General features: G+C 48.4%; 1 protein-coding gene across 1 annotated transcript; it reads left to right on the top strand.

Annotated features, from left to right (window-relative positions):
* Nucleotides 1–8710: 8710 nt before the first annotated feature.
* Nucleotides 8711–16498, top strand: LOC128946390 (zinc finger protein 420-like). Its single transcript, XM_054290122.1, has 8 exons — nt 8711–8786; nt 9005–9184; nt 10775–11686; nt 12262–13116; nt 13969–14063; nt 14595–14762; nt 15287–15444; nt 16262–16498. Exons 3-8 carry the CDS (start codon nt 10776–10778, stop codon nt 16496–16498), a joined length of 2424 nt encoding a protein of 807 aa, XP_054146097.1. The 5' UTR covers nt 8711–8786; nt 9005–9184; nt 10775.
* Nucleotides 16499–16608: the final 110 nt, after the last annotated feature.

Here is a 16608-nt window from a genome sequence, read left to right as displayed (position 1 = left end):
TCCAAAATTCCCTGGAAAAGCTGGGAAGGATAGGCAGCTATTGGGATACCCCAACAGGGCAGCCGGAGCTGGATAGAGCCAATATCATCCCTAGGGAAGTGGGAAGCATGAACTGGAAGTGGGGCAACTTGGAAAATAATGGGAATGTCATTCTCATCCTGCTGCAAAGAAACAGAGGGAAAAGAGATGGGATGGATTTGATCCCAAATAAATGGGATTGGTTGGTTTATTGCCAGCATTGCCACAGCATCCATGGCTCCTCTTCCCACTGTGTTACCTGGATATGGGAATTCCCAGCAGCTAACCAGGATTGCTCCCTTTGAACTATGCCTTGGCAGGATTGGAACCAGGCACCATCTCCTGGATTTTTAACAGGAAGAGATGGAAAAGTGGCACCCACTGGCTCAGCCGATGATTTTAGGAATGTGCAGTGCTGGCACCACCTTTCCTCTGAGCTTTCCCCTGCCTGATTTCCCAATCTTTATTTCCAAATCCGTAGCATTCCACACTGATCTGCTATGGAATTCAGACTATAAATTTCCCTGTCAGTTCTGGCTCCGAGTGGGAATGCTGATGTTGAAACACTCCCACCTGGATTCCAAAAGCCATTCTCTAAAGCTAGAGAATCCACCCTATCCTGGTGTGATCCATCCAGGATCGAACAGCCACAGCTCAAGGGATGAGGAGTGAGTGGTTTCTTTTGGTGGGATCCATTTTTCCCCCTGGAATTGCTCTCCAGGTATTCCAGCTGTTTCCTGGGAATAGCAGTTACTTGTTCTTCCCAGTTCTGTGGGATTTTAGGGATTGTACTTCCCGCTTCATTCCCTCCTCTTCTGGAGGTCTTGATGCCAAACTGAGGAGCCCAAACTCCCTGTGGGAACAGCCTGGAATGTACCCGGAGCCGCTGGAAAAATCCCAAGTTGGTCCCGGCTCTGTTGCCATGGTAAGGAGCTCTTGGATTCCATGAGCACAGTGGGGTGAGGTCATTCCCAGTTCTCCTGCTTGCTCCAGCCGGGATCCCAGCAAGAACAGGGCTCCTTACCATGAGCTCCACATCCTCATCCTGCTTTTCCAAAGGGAACTGTTCCAGCTTCTGCTGCTGGACCCAGCAGGGTCTGGCGGTCATTCCCTGCTTGGAATGCCCTGGGATGGCCGGAGCAGTTTCTTGGGAAAGGGAGATTAGAGGGAACAGCCTCTTTCCGTCAGAGCAAACTCTGGCTCCTGCCAACATTTCACTGGGAACAGCTTGAAAGGACTGGAAAAGCCCCAGGGAACACGGATCCCCAGAAGAGATCTGCCTCCTCCGTCACGGCACACGTGATCCACCGTCATTCCCGCCTGGATGCGAATTTGGGATTACTCAGGGGTGAGGTGATGAATCCATGAGTGTCCCAGATGTGAACCCCTGGGATGGGATGTGTCAGCACAAGAATCCCCAAGAAGTGCTATCCAGCTGGGACGAACTTTACTTTTCCAAAGCCTGGATAAGGAGGGGTTATCCTGGGTTGCGTGGAGCTGCCAGGCTTGGAATGAGCAGCCCCTGTGGAAGGAGCAAGGTGTGGAGATCCTCTTGGAATTCTCTTCCCACCAAAATAACCAAAGTGGCTTTTCCACCTTTATTGGGAATGTTGAGAAGAAGGGAGAGATGCCAAGGCACCCTCCTGTGCTCCATTCCCAGCCGCTCCATGCCAGGGGCAGCTCCTGCACCTTGTCCTTGGAATTCTGGAGTTCTGAGCTTCTACTTCCTTCCCATACACTCCCATTTTCCAGAGGAACAAAATTCCCACCTGATCCTCATGGCTCAGCCCACAGTGACCTTGTCCCAGCTCCGGGAAAAGGCAGGAAAGCTCGGATGTTGGCATTGCAGTTGGGAATTCTGGGCCTATAAACGGCTCCCTGCTCCTATCCCAGCTCCAGGTGCGTGTCCGGAATTCCCAACTTTTGCTCTGGAGAGGAAAGTATTTGTGGAATCACACAGATTCACTCCTGAACTTTTCCACAGCCTGCTCCCTTGGGAAGCTGGAAATGTGCATCCTCAGCATCTCCTGGATGAGCATGGATCCTTGGACACGGATCCATGGACCTAAAAATGACGTTTAAGGAATTTGGGATCTTTTTTCCCTTCCTTTTGGCTTCCTTCCCTTGTCTCTCCCACATTTTTCCCTGACACTTTCAGGCTCCAACCTGTTTTCCTATTTTTATTTTTTCCAAGGATGGGGTTCCATGTGTTCACATGCCTGGGAGCAGTTAGGCAGTAAAAAAACAGATCCATCATATTTTGGGATGTTCTTCCAGCTTCCAATGCAAGCCTGGGCTTGGCAATCCCACTGCAGCCATCCCGGTGCTCCCAACAGATTTTTGGGATAACCTGGAGCCAACTCTCCAGCTGCTGGAAAACCTCCTGACTCCATGGATCCCTCTGACCTATAAAAACGGATCCATAAAATCACCAGCCTTTGGAATGTTGGTGGGTACCCTGTATCTGCAGTTGTGATTCCCATACGGAAAAGTAAAGGAATTTTAGATGGAATGAGGTGCCCCATTATGTCCAGCTCCCAGGTTTTTGTTTGCTATAATTTCCTATGGAATGTGTTTTCCCTGAAGAGAAGGTCCCAAAGGTTGGATCCGTCCTTTTCAGTGCTGGAGTTTGCCTTGCCTGTGGGTATCCCAGAAAATTCCTCCACACTTGGAGCCTTCTCCGTGCTTGCAGCAACATTTTCCTATTTCCCTGCACTCCCAGTTTATAAGGGATAATGAATCCAGATGGGAAAAATTGGGGCAGGACGTTCTGGGGTTTGGAACCCCAGCTCCATCCAAAGGGATACTTTTCCTTTATCCACCTTGGCATTCCTCCATCCCTGGAATTCCTGGCAATCATCAAATATCCCAGAGTAAAAGCAGATGCTTTAACAAAGAGTTCATGGCCTGACCCAAAGCCATTCCTGCTGCTTTTCCAAAGGTTATCTGGCCATTCCCAACCCCACTGCTCCCTACAAATATGAATTTTTTAATCCCAGTTGGGAAAATATTCCTTTTAAAGATGAGTGGTTGGTCTGGGAACACTTCTGGAGATGGATGTTTGTATATTTGAAGGTGGACATGGTCCCAAAAGCCATTCCTGAAATTAATTGGGATAATTATTGTGATCATTATTAGGGATAAGCACAAAGCTGAAAAATTAGCAGTGGGAAAACTCAGCAAATCCTCCTCCTCCTCCAGAAATCCCTAATCCACACTTTTATCCCAAAGGCTGGCATGACCCTCATGGTCATGCAAGTCTCACTCTGCAGCTTGAAGCTTAATGACCGTGCCTAATGGCCGCGCTGGTGATGGATCAAAAGGGATTAATTGGGATTTTAATGATTTTGGACACTTGGCTTGGGATGAGTTCCTGGCGTTCCATCGGCTTTGCGGGGATGGATCTTGGCATAGGCCTTCTCCAAGCAGGAGAGCTGAAAGGAGAAAAGATGGAATAAGATGAAGGCAGATGGGAGTTTCTTAATGGAATGGGGTGTTAGCATTGGAACTGCTCAGGAAAGTTTGGAGTTCCTATCCCTGGAGCAGTTCTGGAACGGGATAAAAGCAGACGAGAATTTCGTGATAAAAAGGGTTGGAATTGCCTGGGAAGGTTTGGAGGCTCACTCCTGGAAGTGTCCTTGAATTCCTAGAGATGAAGGAGATGGGAATTTCTTAATGGAATGGAATGGTAGCATTGGAATCACCCAGGGACATTTGGAACTCTGGAACAGGCCTGGATGGAATAAGAGATGACGGCAGATGGGAATTTCTTCATGGAATCGGCTGTTAAGGATTGGAACGGCACAGAAAGGTTTGGAATTCCCATCCCTGGAGGAGTCCAAGGAATACCTGGATGTGGCACTCCTGGGCTGCGTGACAGGTTGGACTCGATGATCCTGGAGGTCTTTTCCATCCTCAGTAATTCCATGGGATTCTGTGGAACTAAAGGCAACCTCCCGAGCTGCAGCTGGGGCCAAGCTTCCCCAGCAAGGCCCAGGATGACTCATCCTGAAATTCCCCAAAATATTTTGCCAGGTGTTTGTTTCTCCAGGCAGCTGCTCCTTCCATGTTTAGCCATTCCTGTGCCAAGATTCCACACCCAAACTGGGACGAAAAAAGGGCATTTTCTCATCCTTGCAGGAGCACCTGGAGGCAGGAATACTCTCCCTGAAAACACTCAGGGCTCAGGACGCAGATATAAACTGAGATTCCTGCTTGTCCCCCAAATAATTTGGATTCACAAACCACGGTGAGCGCTCAGCACTAAGGAAAAATAAACACTGAGGGAAAAATATTATTGCTGGGAAGCCAGATATTTACATTAAAAAAAAAAATTTGGGATAATTCTGGTGGCTAAAAGTCAAGAGGCTTCTGTAGGAGGACATGAAGTTTGGGATCTTGCAAGGGAATGCTGCTTTCTGGGGAACAAGGGAAAAACACAGCCAGCTGCTGGAAAAACACCACTTAATCTGATGTATTTAGATTTATTTTCCTTATCTTTTTCCCTGGTGAACAGCTGGGATCAGCTGGAATTTGTCCGGAATCACCTCCATGAAATCAGCAGCTCTTTTAATCGGAGTCTTGGAACACCAGGAGCGTAAATCTGTCAGGAATTCCCTCTTTTCTTGCCATTAGGAATAACTTTGGGGGTTGTTTTGCTGGATTTCTTCTGGCTGGCAGCAAGGTGCTAATCTGAATTTACTCCCTGGGATCTTCTCCATTCCGTACAGCTTTATGGCGGAATATTGAGTTGGAAGGAACCCTGTGGAGAAGAGGGGGGCAAAAAAAGGGATTTTCCTCCCTACCTCCTATTGCTAATGGAATATTTGTTTTATATTGAACTGTAACTAAACAGGAGGCAGCTCCTTTCCAAGCGGGAAAAGCGTTAACATCCTGTCCATTAGCTGGAGACTAAACATTATCCACCTGTTTTCCAGACCCCAGACGGGGAAACAGGATCTTTAGGATATTCCATAGCCCCCAGACTCACCTATTTCAAAGTTCAACCAGAACTCAACTATTTAAAAATCAATTAAAACAATTTCAATTTGGGCTTGACTGGGGAGTGTTAAGGAGTTAAAAATACATGGATCAGGCCTTCAGTATCCATGGACAATGATGGAAAATCCTTTGCTTCCAGAGGCAACTTCTGGGTTTGGTGCCCACAGTTTAGCAGGGGTTAAAATATTTGGGAGAAGAAGGAAAAGCATTTTGCAAAGTGCCAAGAGCTTAAAAATGTGTGATAAACAAGTAAATGAGCTGTGCTGAGGATTTATTTTGTGCCAGAAGGAAAACATCATAGATACACTCCCAAAATTTGGATTTCCATCACCCTAACACATCACTTGTCAGGAGTGTAGGGTCAGGATTGCAGGGAATGAATCCTAAAGCAGCCCCACTCCCTCTTCCCCTGAAGCTGTGGGAATACATCCTATCACAAACACCACTAACACAGGAATGAGATCCCAAGAAAAATTAAAGGGAACGTCCGGAATTCACAGCCCAGAGCCAAAATCCTGTGTTCCTTCATGCCCAGGGTGCTGCTGAGCTGGCTCCAAGTTCATTCCAGAGAAACCTTCCCAAACTGGGGTCTTGACCTTGGTGGGAGCCCTTCCAGTGACTCTTGGATGTGTCCCCACATCAGGGACATGGAGTTGGCATCCAAAGTGTTCGCTCCATAACCCCAGGGAACACAGAGGGGTGAAAAGGACTTTTAACTGATTTGTTATTTATTTTTTTATTTAATTATATTTTACTTAATTCATTGATCGCCTTTCCTTTATCCGTGAAAGTCGTTGGTTTCCCAGAGCTCCAAGTGTTCAGCCTGGAGAAGAGAAGCTTTGGGATTACCCAAAGGCGGCATTCCAGGACCTGAAGGAGCTACAAGAAACATGGAGAGAGATTATTTCCACGAGCCTGGAATGATGGGACAAGAGGAACTGGACACTGCCAGACAGCAGGGATAGATGGGATATTGGGAAGAAATCCATCTCTGTGAGAGTGGAGAGGCCCTGACACAGGTTTCCCAGAGAAGTTGTGGCTGCTCCATCCCTGGAAGTGTCCAAAACCAGGTTGGAGCACCCTGGGACAGTGGTAGGTATCCCATGGCAGGGGGTGGGGCTGAATCATCTTTGTGGTCCCTTCCAACAAAAACCATTCCACGATCTTGGAATTTGATGGCTGGACTTGCTGGTATTAAAGGTATTCTCCTATTCCACCTTGGTTTGCTCTGGTGTTCAGATTTTTCCCACCAGAACCTTGGTGAGAACTAAACTTTGTTGGTTTTTAGGATTCTAAAATCTTCCTTTTCAGACAAAACACACACTGACTTCCCTCAATTCCTGTGTTTTTCAAGTGACACCGGTATCTTGGAAGCATTCTGCCAGGATACACAGAACTCCTTCTCCTTGAGACTGAACATGAGGGGGAGAAATCATGAGATGTTTGATTTGTAGCACGATTCCATGCCAAGATTTCTTATGGAGAACAGGACAAGAGGCTAAGCAGAGCTCGGTGCTGACACACGGAGCAAGGGCTGCTCTGTGCTTTCCATCAGTATTTTCTCTGGAATCTGCATTTTTAGCCCATGCTGAAAGCTCTGTCCCTGCTTCACACATGATATGGAGGTTTGCTTGGCTCCTGAGAAAAGGCTTTTGGAAGCTCTCTCTGCAGTGCCATGGTTGATATCCATGGCCGGATTCCTCTGGATTAAGGGGATGAGCAGGGCTACAGTCCAGGCAGCTCTTTCCGAAGCCTGCAGCATCCTCTGGTGGAGCTGTAAGGAAGGGATATCCATCCAGGGAATACACACACGGATGTTTCACTGGGGGGCTCCAAAATGTCCCCTAGCTTTGCTGGGAAGAGCCAAAATCACCAATGCCCTGGCGCCGCTTCCTGCTGTGCTGCAGGGGGAAGGAACTTGGGATTTGGGAACACTTTCATCCCTTGCTTTGCTGGAGATGTCCTGGCTGACCTTGAGCCACAAACAGCAAATGGATCAGAAGCAGAACCTGACTGGCAGAGCCAACTCCCAGTTTTCCCCCTTTTCCTGGTTTTAGTCACCACGATCAAAACCTATGGTATTTCTCCACTCCCAACCAAGGGAAGTGCCCAGATAAAATCTGAGTTCCCAGGCTCCAATTCTTTCCTGGATTTTGTTGTTTTGGCTTAACAGGTTGTTTTATTTCGCCATCCCGGCGCCTGGAATTCTTCACCCACCACAGGACACCTGGGACTGGCATCTCTCACAGCTGCCTCCCACGTGTTTCATCCCTTCTGTTGAAATTGCAAAATTAGGGATTGGGAAAGAGCAGCTATGATGCTGTTCCTTCTCTCTCCCCACAGGAGAGACATGGAGAATTCCATGGGTTCTAGAGAACCCCTGAAGTACATCCAAGCGCATGGAACATTTGGAGAATCAAGTGAATCTCCTGAGAAACAAAACTGGTGGCAAAGAGCAGAGCAAAATCCAGCCTTGGGAAAATCCCTCCTGGGATGGACACATGGATACAGCCCAGCAGTGTATCCAGAAATTCCCTCCATCCTTGTGGAATTCAGACTAAATTGGCTGAGAGCTTCCCAGCTCCTCTGGGTGAGAGCTGCCGAGCACGCAAGTTTCCGATAAAGGAAAAGCAAACACCATTCCCTCGTGCGAAGATACAGGAATATTATCCTGACATTTTCAACATGGATCACTCATATTGCTGCTCATTCTTCCTGCTTCAAGAGCTGTGTCTGGACAATAGAAACATTCCCTGGCTACAAACAAAATAATCAGAATTGAAAACGTGGATAACACAGATGTCTGCCTTTCCTGATTTATTTTTTTATGAAGGAATTTATTTTACATTTCCTCGGGGAATTACAGTCATCCAACATTTTTTCAAGCTGTTAAAATGTGAAGACTTAAAAACCTGCATTTAAGTGGGAAAAAATGCTTCAAAAGAGGAATTTATCTTGGAAAAAAATTGGAAGTGCTTGGTAGCCCACCTTTAAATTATTTTATGTGATAACAGACAGGAATATGGGATCACCAGTGGGAAGAAACAGGGAGACCTTGTGTTTGTCCTAATCCCGGATTTACCCCACTAAATTTCAGAGCTTTGTACTGGTTTATATAAACACCTCTCTTAACTCTGGCAGTGTGAAAAATGCATATTTTATGATTGGCTTTTTGCAAATATTAAAATTAATATTATATGTGTGATGTTAGAAAGTTATGCTGGCGTTTTTCACAGGCACTGATCTTCCAGTACACACAGTGGATATCCCAGTATCCTCATGGATATCCCAGTATCCACAGTGGATATCCCAGTATTCACAACGGACATCCCAGTATCCTGACGGATATCCCAGTATCCACAATGGACATCCCAGTATCCTCACGGATATCCCAGTATCCACAATGGATATCCCAGTATCCACAATGGATATCCCAGTACCCTCATGGATATCCCAGTATCCTCACTGGGAGAGCACGAGGAGCTGCCCCAGCAAACTGAGGACACACATCACTGAGGTAATTTAACCTGACTTTTTGAAAGAGTGAAAACAAACTGTTTCCAAAACGGGTCATTTTGCGAATGGGTTTTTTTGAGGGGGGAGGGATTCGGGTCGATTTAAGGCACGATTTAAAGGTTTTTTCCCCAGTTTCCCCAGTTGTGTGGGAACGCCCTGCCCTCACTCAAAATGGCGGCGGCGCTGAGGCGCTGAGGCCGTGGCCGCCATGGCGCTTTCGGGCGGGAGCCGGCGGAGGCAGCGGCGGCGGGGTAAGGGCGGGCCGGGGCCAGGAGGGACCCTCGGGATGGCGTCCGGGAGCACCGGGAATCACCCCCGGGAGCGGCGGGAGCGATCTGGGCTGCTGCTGCCGGGCGGGAGGCGATTCCCGGCTGCTGCCGCCTCCGGAAGCGCACAGGTGACCCCTCGTGTCCCGGAGCGCTGAGCCTGCCGCTGGGATAAACATTCCCTATCTCTGCTTTCCTCGCAGCGCTTCACATCTACGGATAAAAACCTTGTGGCTGCATTCAAAATCTAGAAAATGATCCCGGCTGTGCCAGCGGTAAAAGGAGCGGCACGGCACGGCGGCATTCCCGAAGGATGGTGAGCGCCGGTGCTGGGCCAGCCTTGAATTCCTCGGAGGAGGAGCCTTTGCAGGGGTGTCCCGAAGGTAACGTGGGCAGGGAGAAATCCAAGTGCTCTGTGTTTCAAAATAAACCCCAAACTTTAGGACTTTCAGAGGAATTTGGCCAGCAGTTTGCTGGAGGGAGAATGGAAATTCTCTGGAGCATAAATGGAGGTTTTACTGGAGCGCAAATTGAGTGCTGGTTTGTTTCTGTTGGGTTTTTTTTTGTGTGTGTTTTTTTTGTGTAGGTTTGTTTGGTTTTGTTTTGTTTTTGTTTTGGTTTGGTTTTTTGGTTTGGTTTGGTTTGGTTTCTTTCCTGGAGCATAAATAGGGATTTTCCTGGAGAATAAATACAGATTGGGGGGTAAATGGAGATTGATCCTGAACGATAAATAGGGATGCTCTGAAACATCATAAATGAAGATTTATCTTCATAAATGAAGATTTCAGGTGCATAAAATAGAAATTTTTCCAGCAGGTAAATGGACATTATAAAAATATACAAATAAAAATATTTTCTCATAGATTCAGGCCACTGCTGGGCTTTATTTTTTAAAGGAATTGTACCAGTTCCAGTTGCGCTGATTCCAATTCCTCATCAGGAACTCTGTAATTGAATTGAAATATGGTTTGAGTTTTGCATCAGTTCTGCTGCAATTAAAGTGTCTTTGCAAATAATCTCTTGGATTAATTATGCTTTCTGCAAATCTTGCACACGTGTGCACATTTTTAAAGTACTTATTCGCAAACTGCCAGGGAAAAGGCTGGAAAGAAGTTACAAACAAACTCATAAAATGAGGAGGAAATGGGGATTTTGTTTAAATCCTTGGAGTGAGTGTTTTGGAGACTTAAGGATTCAGCAGCACTTTGGAAAACTAAAGATCAGCTTCCAAATGGGAGCAGAAAATGCAAATCTCAGGGTTTTTTCTGAAGGAGAAAATGGTGGGAATTGATGGATTTGTGGAAAGATGCCTCAGTTGCTGGGGGGGTTTAATCCAGAAGCAGCTGAACTCGGAGGTGATCTTGGAATTTATCTCTCCCATCAGGCTCCATGTCAGATCCTGGTGTTAGAGGAACTCCTGTGGGAGCACGGATCGGGATCTTATCGCAGATGGGAATCTCGCAAAGGAGCAGCAGGAAATTAGCACGTGCTGCTCTCATTGATTTCTCTAAGCACTGCACACAAACCAGGATTTCCTGCTGGAAAACATGGAGGCAGCAGATGGGCTGGAAGCTCCTGTGGATTTTGGAGCTGAACCTCGGGATCTGCACTGCTTCCATTGTGCTAGAGTTGTGTCTCCATGTGGGAATGGTTGGCAGGTGTTGGGTTGGGAGCGTTGCAGAGAACCCTGCTGGCTGTGGGAATTACCCAGTAGGAATGTGGATGTGAGCAATCCTTTTCCAGTAGAATTTAAGAAACACTCTTTTGCCCATAGTCCCTCAATTTCCTGCTCCTGGGAGATGGTTTAGTTCAGGTGGCAGTGCTCCATCAAAGGTTGGAGATCTTTTCTAATCTCAGTGGTTCTACAATTCCACCTGTGAAGGGTGAACAAGGAATTAGGGCATGGAATTCCACTGGGCTTGAATGGAAAGATAGGAAAAATCATTCCAACGTTTTTCTGTTTCTTCTGGCAGGATGGAGAAGAAGAAAATCCTGATGAAGTCCAAGGTTGCTGCTCCCAACCTCCTGAGGGCTCTGCATTCCCTGTACCGGCTTGGGCACCTGTGCGACGTGACGGTCCTCACCCAGCACCTGGGAATTCAGGAGGAATTCCTGGCTCACAAAGCCGTCCTGGCAGCTTCCAGCAACTACTTCAAGGGGCTTTTCCTGCACCAGGAGATGCTGGACACTCAGAAGTGCACGGTGACTCTGCAGGACATCTACACCGAGGAGTTCACCTCCTTCCTGGAGTTTGTGTACACAGCAGAGGTGGAGATCGAGGCGGGAAAACTCCAGAGGATGAAGGAAATAGCAGAAAGGCTGGAATGCAAGGATTTGCTTGATATTTGTGAGGAAGTGAAGGCAGAGGGCAGGAAGGGCTTGGATTTGAGCCAGCACCTGAAAGGGCAGAGGGGTGAAAACAGGGGATCGCAGTGGCCTTGTATCCAGCAAGAGGAGAACCCCAGGAACTCTTCCCAGGTTGTGGCAATTCCCATGCAGAGGAAACTTTGGGATAGGCAGAAACACAAGGAGCTGCTGCCGGGCTATGAGCTCATTGGAGGCCAAGCAGGAGACCTGGAGCAGGAGGCCACAGCTTTTCCAGCCCCAAAATCCAGGCCGGCAAAGCAGCCCAAGTGCAACAAGCCACATTCCCCAGCCAGGCTGGGTGTGGATATCACCACCCTGGAAAACAAGGATGGCCATTCCCTCCACAGGGGGCAGGAGGGGAAGCAGGAATCCCAGGAGTGTCCCTACTGTGACAAGGCCATCAGCTCCAAGTGCGGCCTGGCCGTGCACATCCGGACACACACTGGGGACCGGCCCTTCCGCTGCCAGCGCTGCCCCGCCAGCTTCACCCACAGGGCTGCCTACACCTCCCACCTCAGGTACAGCATTCCTGGGAATGCCCTTCCCTGGGATTCCAGGGTAAATCATTCCTGGAGTCCTCCCTGACTCAGTTCCAGAATTCCTTGGAGCTGACTCAAAGCGTGTTGAAATTTTTTACTTGGCCCTGCAGTGCGGATGAGTGGTTGGAGGTCTCCTAGATGTGCAATTTCCCATTGGATTAAGGGGGACTTGTGCAACCGGATTTCCTTGGAATCCTCAGATTTGGGGTTTTAAGGAGGAATTTTGTGTCTCTATCTGGGCATTTAATCTCTATTTCTTTTTGTTTAAATCCATAATTTCATGGCCTGGGAGGAAAAGTCCGTCCTACATTCCTGATCACGTGAAACATACAGATCTTAATGAACTGAGACATTTTAATTTTCTTTAATTATCTGGTCCAACTCTTCCCAAAATCTCTCTATTTTCAGGCTTTCCAAACGTGATGGAAATTTCTTAAATGGTGGAAGGAACAATTCAAAGGAAAGGACTCTTCCCCCAAGGCCTGAATTAGAACAATTAAACAATTAATAAGTTTAAATCAAACTTAATGGAAGTTGTCCTCCATTTTTAACAGGAAAACCCATGAGTCTGGGCAAGAGAGGAAACTCCTGCCTGTCTACTGGATGGTGGTTCCACCCACACATGGCCCAAACCCCACGAGCTGTGACAAAGATCCCGATGGAGAGACTTGGGATGGGACACCAGAAACCTCAGGGTGTGAGGAAGATGCCGGGAATTCATCAATTGCTGAAGCAGAAAGGAGCAAGCAAGAGGAATCCCAGGAAGCTGAAGGAGGGCATGAAGATGAAGGTGGAATGAGTGTGAAGGGCGAGGAGCAGGGAGACTATAACACAGGATACTCGGAAGCTGAAAGAAGCAGGCACAACGAGGAATGTTCTGAGGAGGAGGATGAGGATGAAGCCTCAACAGAGAAGGACAGCAAAGAACCCGAACAGGGATTTAAACTAAAGAAGGCCACTAAAAGCGTGGCCAACAAGAAATCCATCTACGTGATCCAGTGCGACAAGTGCCAGGAGCGGTTTGTCTCGCGGAAGAAATACGTGGATCACTGCCGGGAGGTGCACCAGAGCCTGCCTGGCAAGGTGTACCGCTGCGAGGTGTGCAGCAAGGCCTTCGCCAGCTACACCAGCTGGAAGGAGCACCGCGCCTGCGTGCACAGCGACGAGAGGAGGTTCTCCTGCAGCCTCTGCCAGGCCACCTTCAAGAGGAAGCGGGATGTGAGGACTCACTCCATGCGGAAGCACGAGGGCAGGGCCAAGCGGCCGCTGTGCTCCGTGTGCGGCAAGATCCTGAGCTCCCGCACGGCGCTGGTGTTCCACATGCGGACACACACCGGAGAGAAGCCCTACGAGTGCGGCGTGTGTCACTCCCGGTTTGCTCAGCCCTCCCAGCTCAAGATCCATACCAGGTCAGATTCCAGGCATGCACATTCCTTGCCCCTTATATGCCGGGATATCGGGTTCAGTGGGGTCCGTGATTAATTCCCTTACGCAAAGGCTTTGGCTCCACATTGCATCTCTCATGGTCGGGATTTCGACATGGATACCCTGTCCAAACTTGCACGGAATATCCGTCATTTGGGACAGACTCTAAAATCCCACAGTGGCCCTCAGTGATGAAGAGTGAGTCAGGGATCCTGGAGAAACAGACCCTGAGCAGTGCTCGCCCTCAGAGCAAGGAATTGCCATGGGATTTCTTCTCCGTGTGCAACTCCAAATCTGCGCTGCTCAGCTGGAGCTTGATGGGATGAGTTGTTCCCTGGTGGTGTCTTGTGTGGATGTGCCCTTTCCCAGGAGAGGGTGAATCATCCCATGGAATTTCCCATCTTTCTCCAGAGCAAGATTGATGATAATCTTTTGTCCTGACAGCTCAAAATCAGGAATGATTTTGGACATCATCCTGTTTGGGTTGGAATAAGTTAAGATTATGCTCAGATTTTTCTGATTCTTTGTCATTTTCTGTTGTTTCCCCTTCTTTCTCCTTTCCCATGCTCTGAGCTGTCTGGGAAAAAAAGATGGATTTTTTAGGGCCTGAAAGCAATGAAAAGGTAAATTTTAAATGGGAATTTTGAATTTTAAAAGGTAAATTTTAAATGGGAGTTTTACTCCTGGAGTGTAGCACCTGTACCTGGAAACAGTTTTCTGAGGGAGCAGAATTTCCTTTTCCCACTACATTTAAAACCCAAGCATCGTTTCAAATCCAGTATTTTAGGGATCAAGACCTAATTAATTACTGATCTTTGGTGTTTTCTCTCCATTAGATCCCACACTGGGGAGAAGCCCTACATTTGTGAGGACTGCGGCGCTTCCTTTGCCGACAAAGGAAAACTCACTGGCCACAAAAGGACACACACAGGTGGGAATTCAATATCCCAGGTGGTTTTCCCCTCCTTTTCCTGTTTTATTGGTGAGAAATGAAATAAATGCCCCCTTTTTTTTCTTTTTTTTCCCTTTTTTTTTTTTTAACTCATGGAAGAGTATCCAAGTACCAGGAAGGAATTCATAGGGATAGAAGGACTTTTAGCCTGGAGAAAAGGAGACTCTGGAGGGACTTTGTTGCCTTCCACAATTCCCTGATGGGAGCCAGGGGAATTTGGCTCTGCTCCCAAGGAACAAGTGATAGGATGTGAGGAATGTCCTCAAGTGGTGCCAGGGGAGGTTCGGGTTGGATATCAGGAAGAATTCCTTCATGGAAAGGGTTATCAGGCATTGGAATGGGATGGAGTCCCCATGCCTGGATGTGCTCAGGGGACAGCTGGATGTGGCACTGGTTGGACTCGATGACCTTGGAGGTCTTTTCCAGCCTGAATTCTGTGATTTGCAGACTGATTCTGAAGGACAGAATTCCCCTGGGAGAATTCCCAACGTTTGGTTTCTCTTCCCTCAGGAGAGCGGCTCTTCAGGTGTGACGTGTGCGGGAAGCACTTTGCCACCAACGAGTACCTCAAGTGCCACAAGCGCTGTCACCTGGGAGCCAAACCCTACAGGTGTGAGGTCTGTGGGAAAGCCTTCGGACTCAGAGCCTCCCTGGCCCAGCACAGCAACGTCCATGCAGGTAATTCCAAGGCTGGGAAAAGGAATGGTGGCTTTGTGGTACTTCCCAGTGTGCATGGGGACATTCCAGCCCATTGCTGAATTAGGGGATCACAGAATCACTGAGGTTGGAAAAGAGCTCCCATGTCATGGAGTCCAAGCTGTGACCAATCCCCACTTTGTCACCAGCCCAGAGCACTGAGTGGCACTTCCAGGCATTCCTTGGACACCTCCAAGGATGGAAATTCCGTTGGGAAGCAGAGCTCGTGGGAGCGTTGGGTGGTGTCCTGGAAAACTGAGGCCTGGAGTGTGCAGCTGAATGAATTTGGAGTAGAGGATGGAGTTACAGAGTAGCCTTGGCAGGTATTGGGAAATATATATCATGGAATGGTTGGGATTTGGAAGGGACCTTAGGGGTCATCTCATTCCACATCTTCCACTCTCCCAGCTTGCTCCAAGCCCCATCCAGCCTTGGACACTTCCAGGGAAGAGCCAGCTGCTCTCTCCTAAGTGCCCCTAACTCTTTGCTGTCCCTGTCATTCCCAGAGACCCGTCCCTATTTCTGCGAGCAGTGTGGCAAGGCCTTCACGCAGCAGGGAGCTCTGCGGCGCCACCAGCGCATCCACACCGGCGAGAAGCCCTACAAGTGCCGCGCCTGCGACAGGCCCTTCACCGACATGTCCACCCTGCGCCGGCACGTGGCGGTAGGACACCCCCCCATGGCATCTTTCCCCTCCTCAGTGCCACCTCCAGCCTGCCAGAGCCATCCTGGCAGCGGGGATGTCCAGCCCTCAGGAGGGGCTGTGCTAGGGATGAGTTTCAGGGCAGTGCAAGTGAGCCGCCATCTTAAAACTGCCATCTTGAGGCCGCCATCTTAAAGCCACCATCTTCTCCTGAACTTTGTGGGATTTTGCTCCAGCGGCACGCCAGCTCCCACTGGTGGCTGCCAATCCTGTCACCTCCCAGCCCTAGGGGAAGTGTCACCATCCTTGGGAGTGACTGGATACAGCACTTCCTGGTGGTTGTCATCTCCAAGATTTTTCCTCATGCTTCCTTGAAAGCATTTGAGGAAGGACTCAGGATTTTAGATTTTTTTATGGATTAACTGCAGAGTCTCCAATGCTTTAACCCTCATTCCAGCCCCATAACACCATGGTTTATTCAACCTCGTGCTGCACATTTGCAGGAATTCACACATTCCCAGGGTTCTGCTGGAAAATGCTGAGCTTGGCTCTTCCCAGAGACCTCCAGGTCCTGGAAGTGACAGCACAGACAGAACAGGAGGTTCCCTGTCAATATTTTGCCTGTGTGCTGAAATTCCAGCTGATTTTGGATGCATTCCATGGCAGCAGAGCCAGAAATTCAGCACGGATTTGGCAAAAGAGCCTTCTTTGTGTTTGAGTTAAGACTTGGAGTGCGGGATCATGGAGTTATCCCAGAATTGTTGGATTTAGTTAAACACTTGGCAGTGAAAAATCAGATCTAATTGTTATCCTGTCCCGCTCCCTTTTGTTTTCCCAGATCCATGACCGGAATGCTCACTGGAGAAGCTTCTTGATTGACCTCACACAAAAAAAAGACCACAATTGGTCCAAAATAGAGACTTTAGTGGAAGCACATCCAGGAGGAGATCCTGTGCCCGAAATTTGGACGGTTGACCACGGGAAACTTTATAAACCAGGAAGTGCTAAAGCAGCAGCAGCAGCACACGTGACACCTGGGCTTGGGGACACTGACCCCTCCCTTTTGTACTTATAAAGTCAGTTTTAAACCCAAAAATGGGCGGTTGGAGGCAGAATGGTGGGGGTTATCCTTTGGAATGCAGGGACTCATTCCCAATGGTCACTGCAGCTGCCTCGAGAGCTGCA

Source organism: Melozone crissalis, unplaced genomic scaffold, assembly GCF_028551555.1.
Source record: "Melozone crissalis strain CALT ecotype California unplaced genomic scaffold, PUWL_Pcris_2 ptg000081l_1, whole genome shotgun sequence".
Lineage (NCBI taxonomy): Eukaryota > Metazoa > Chordata > Aves > Passeriformes > Passerellidae > Melozone > Melozone crissalis.
Note: the sequence above shows the minus strand (reverse complement) of the source record. Positions and strands in the feature narration are given on the sequence as shown.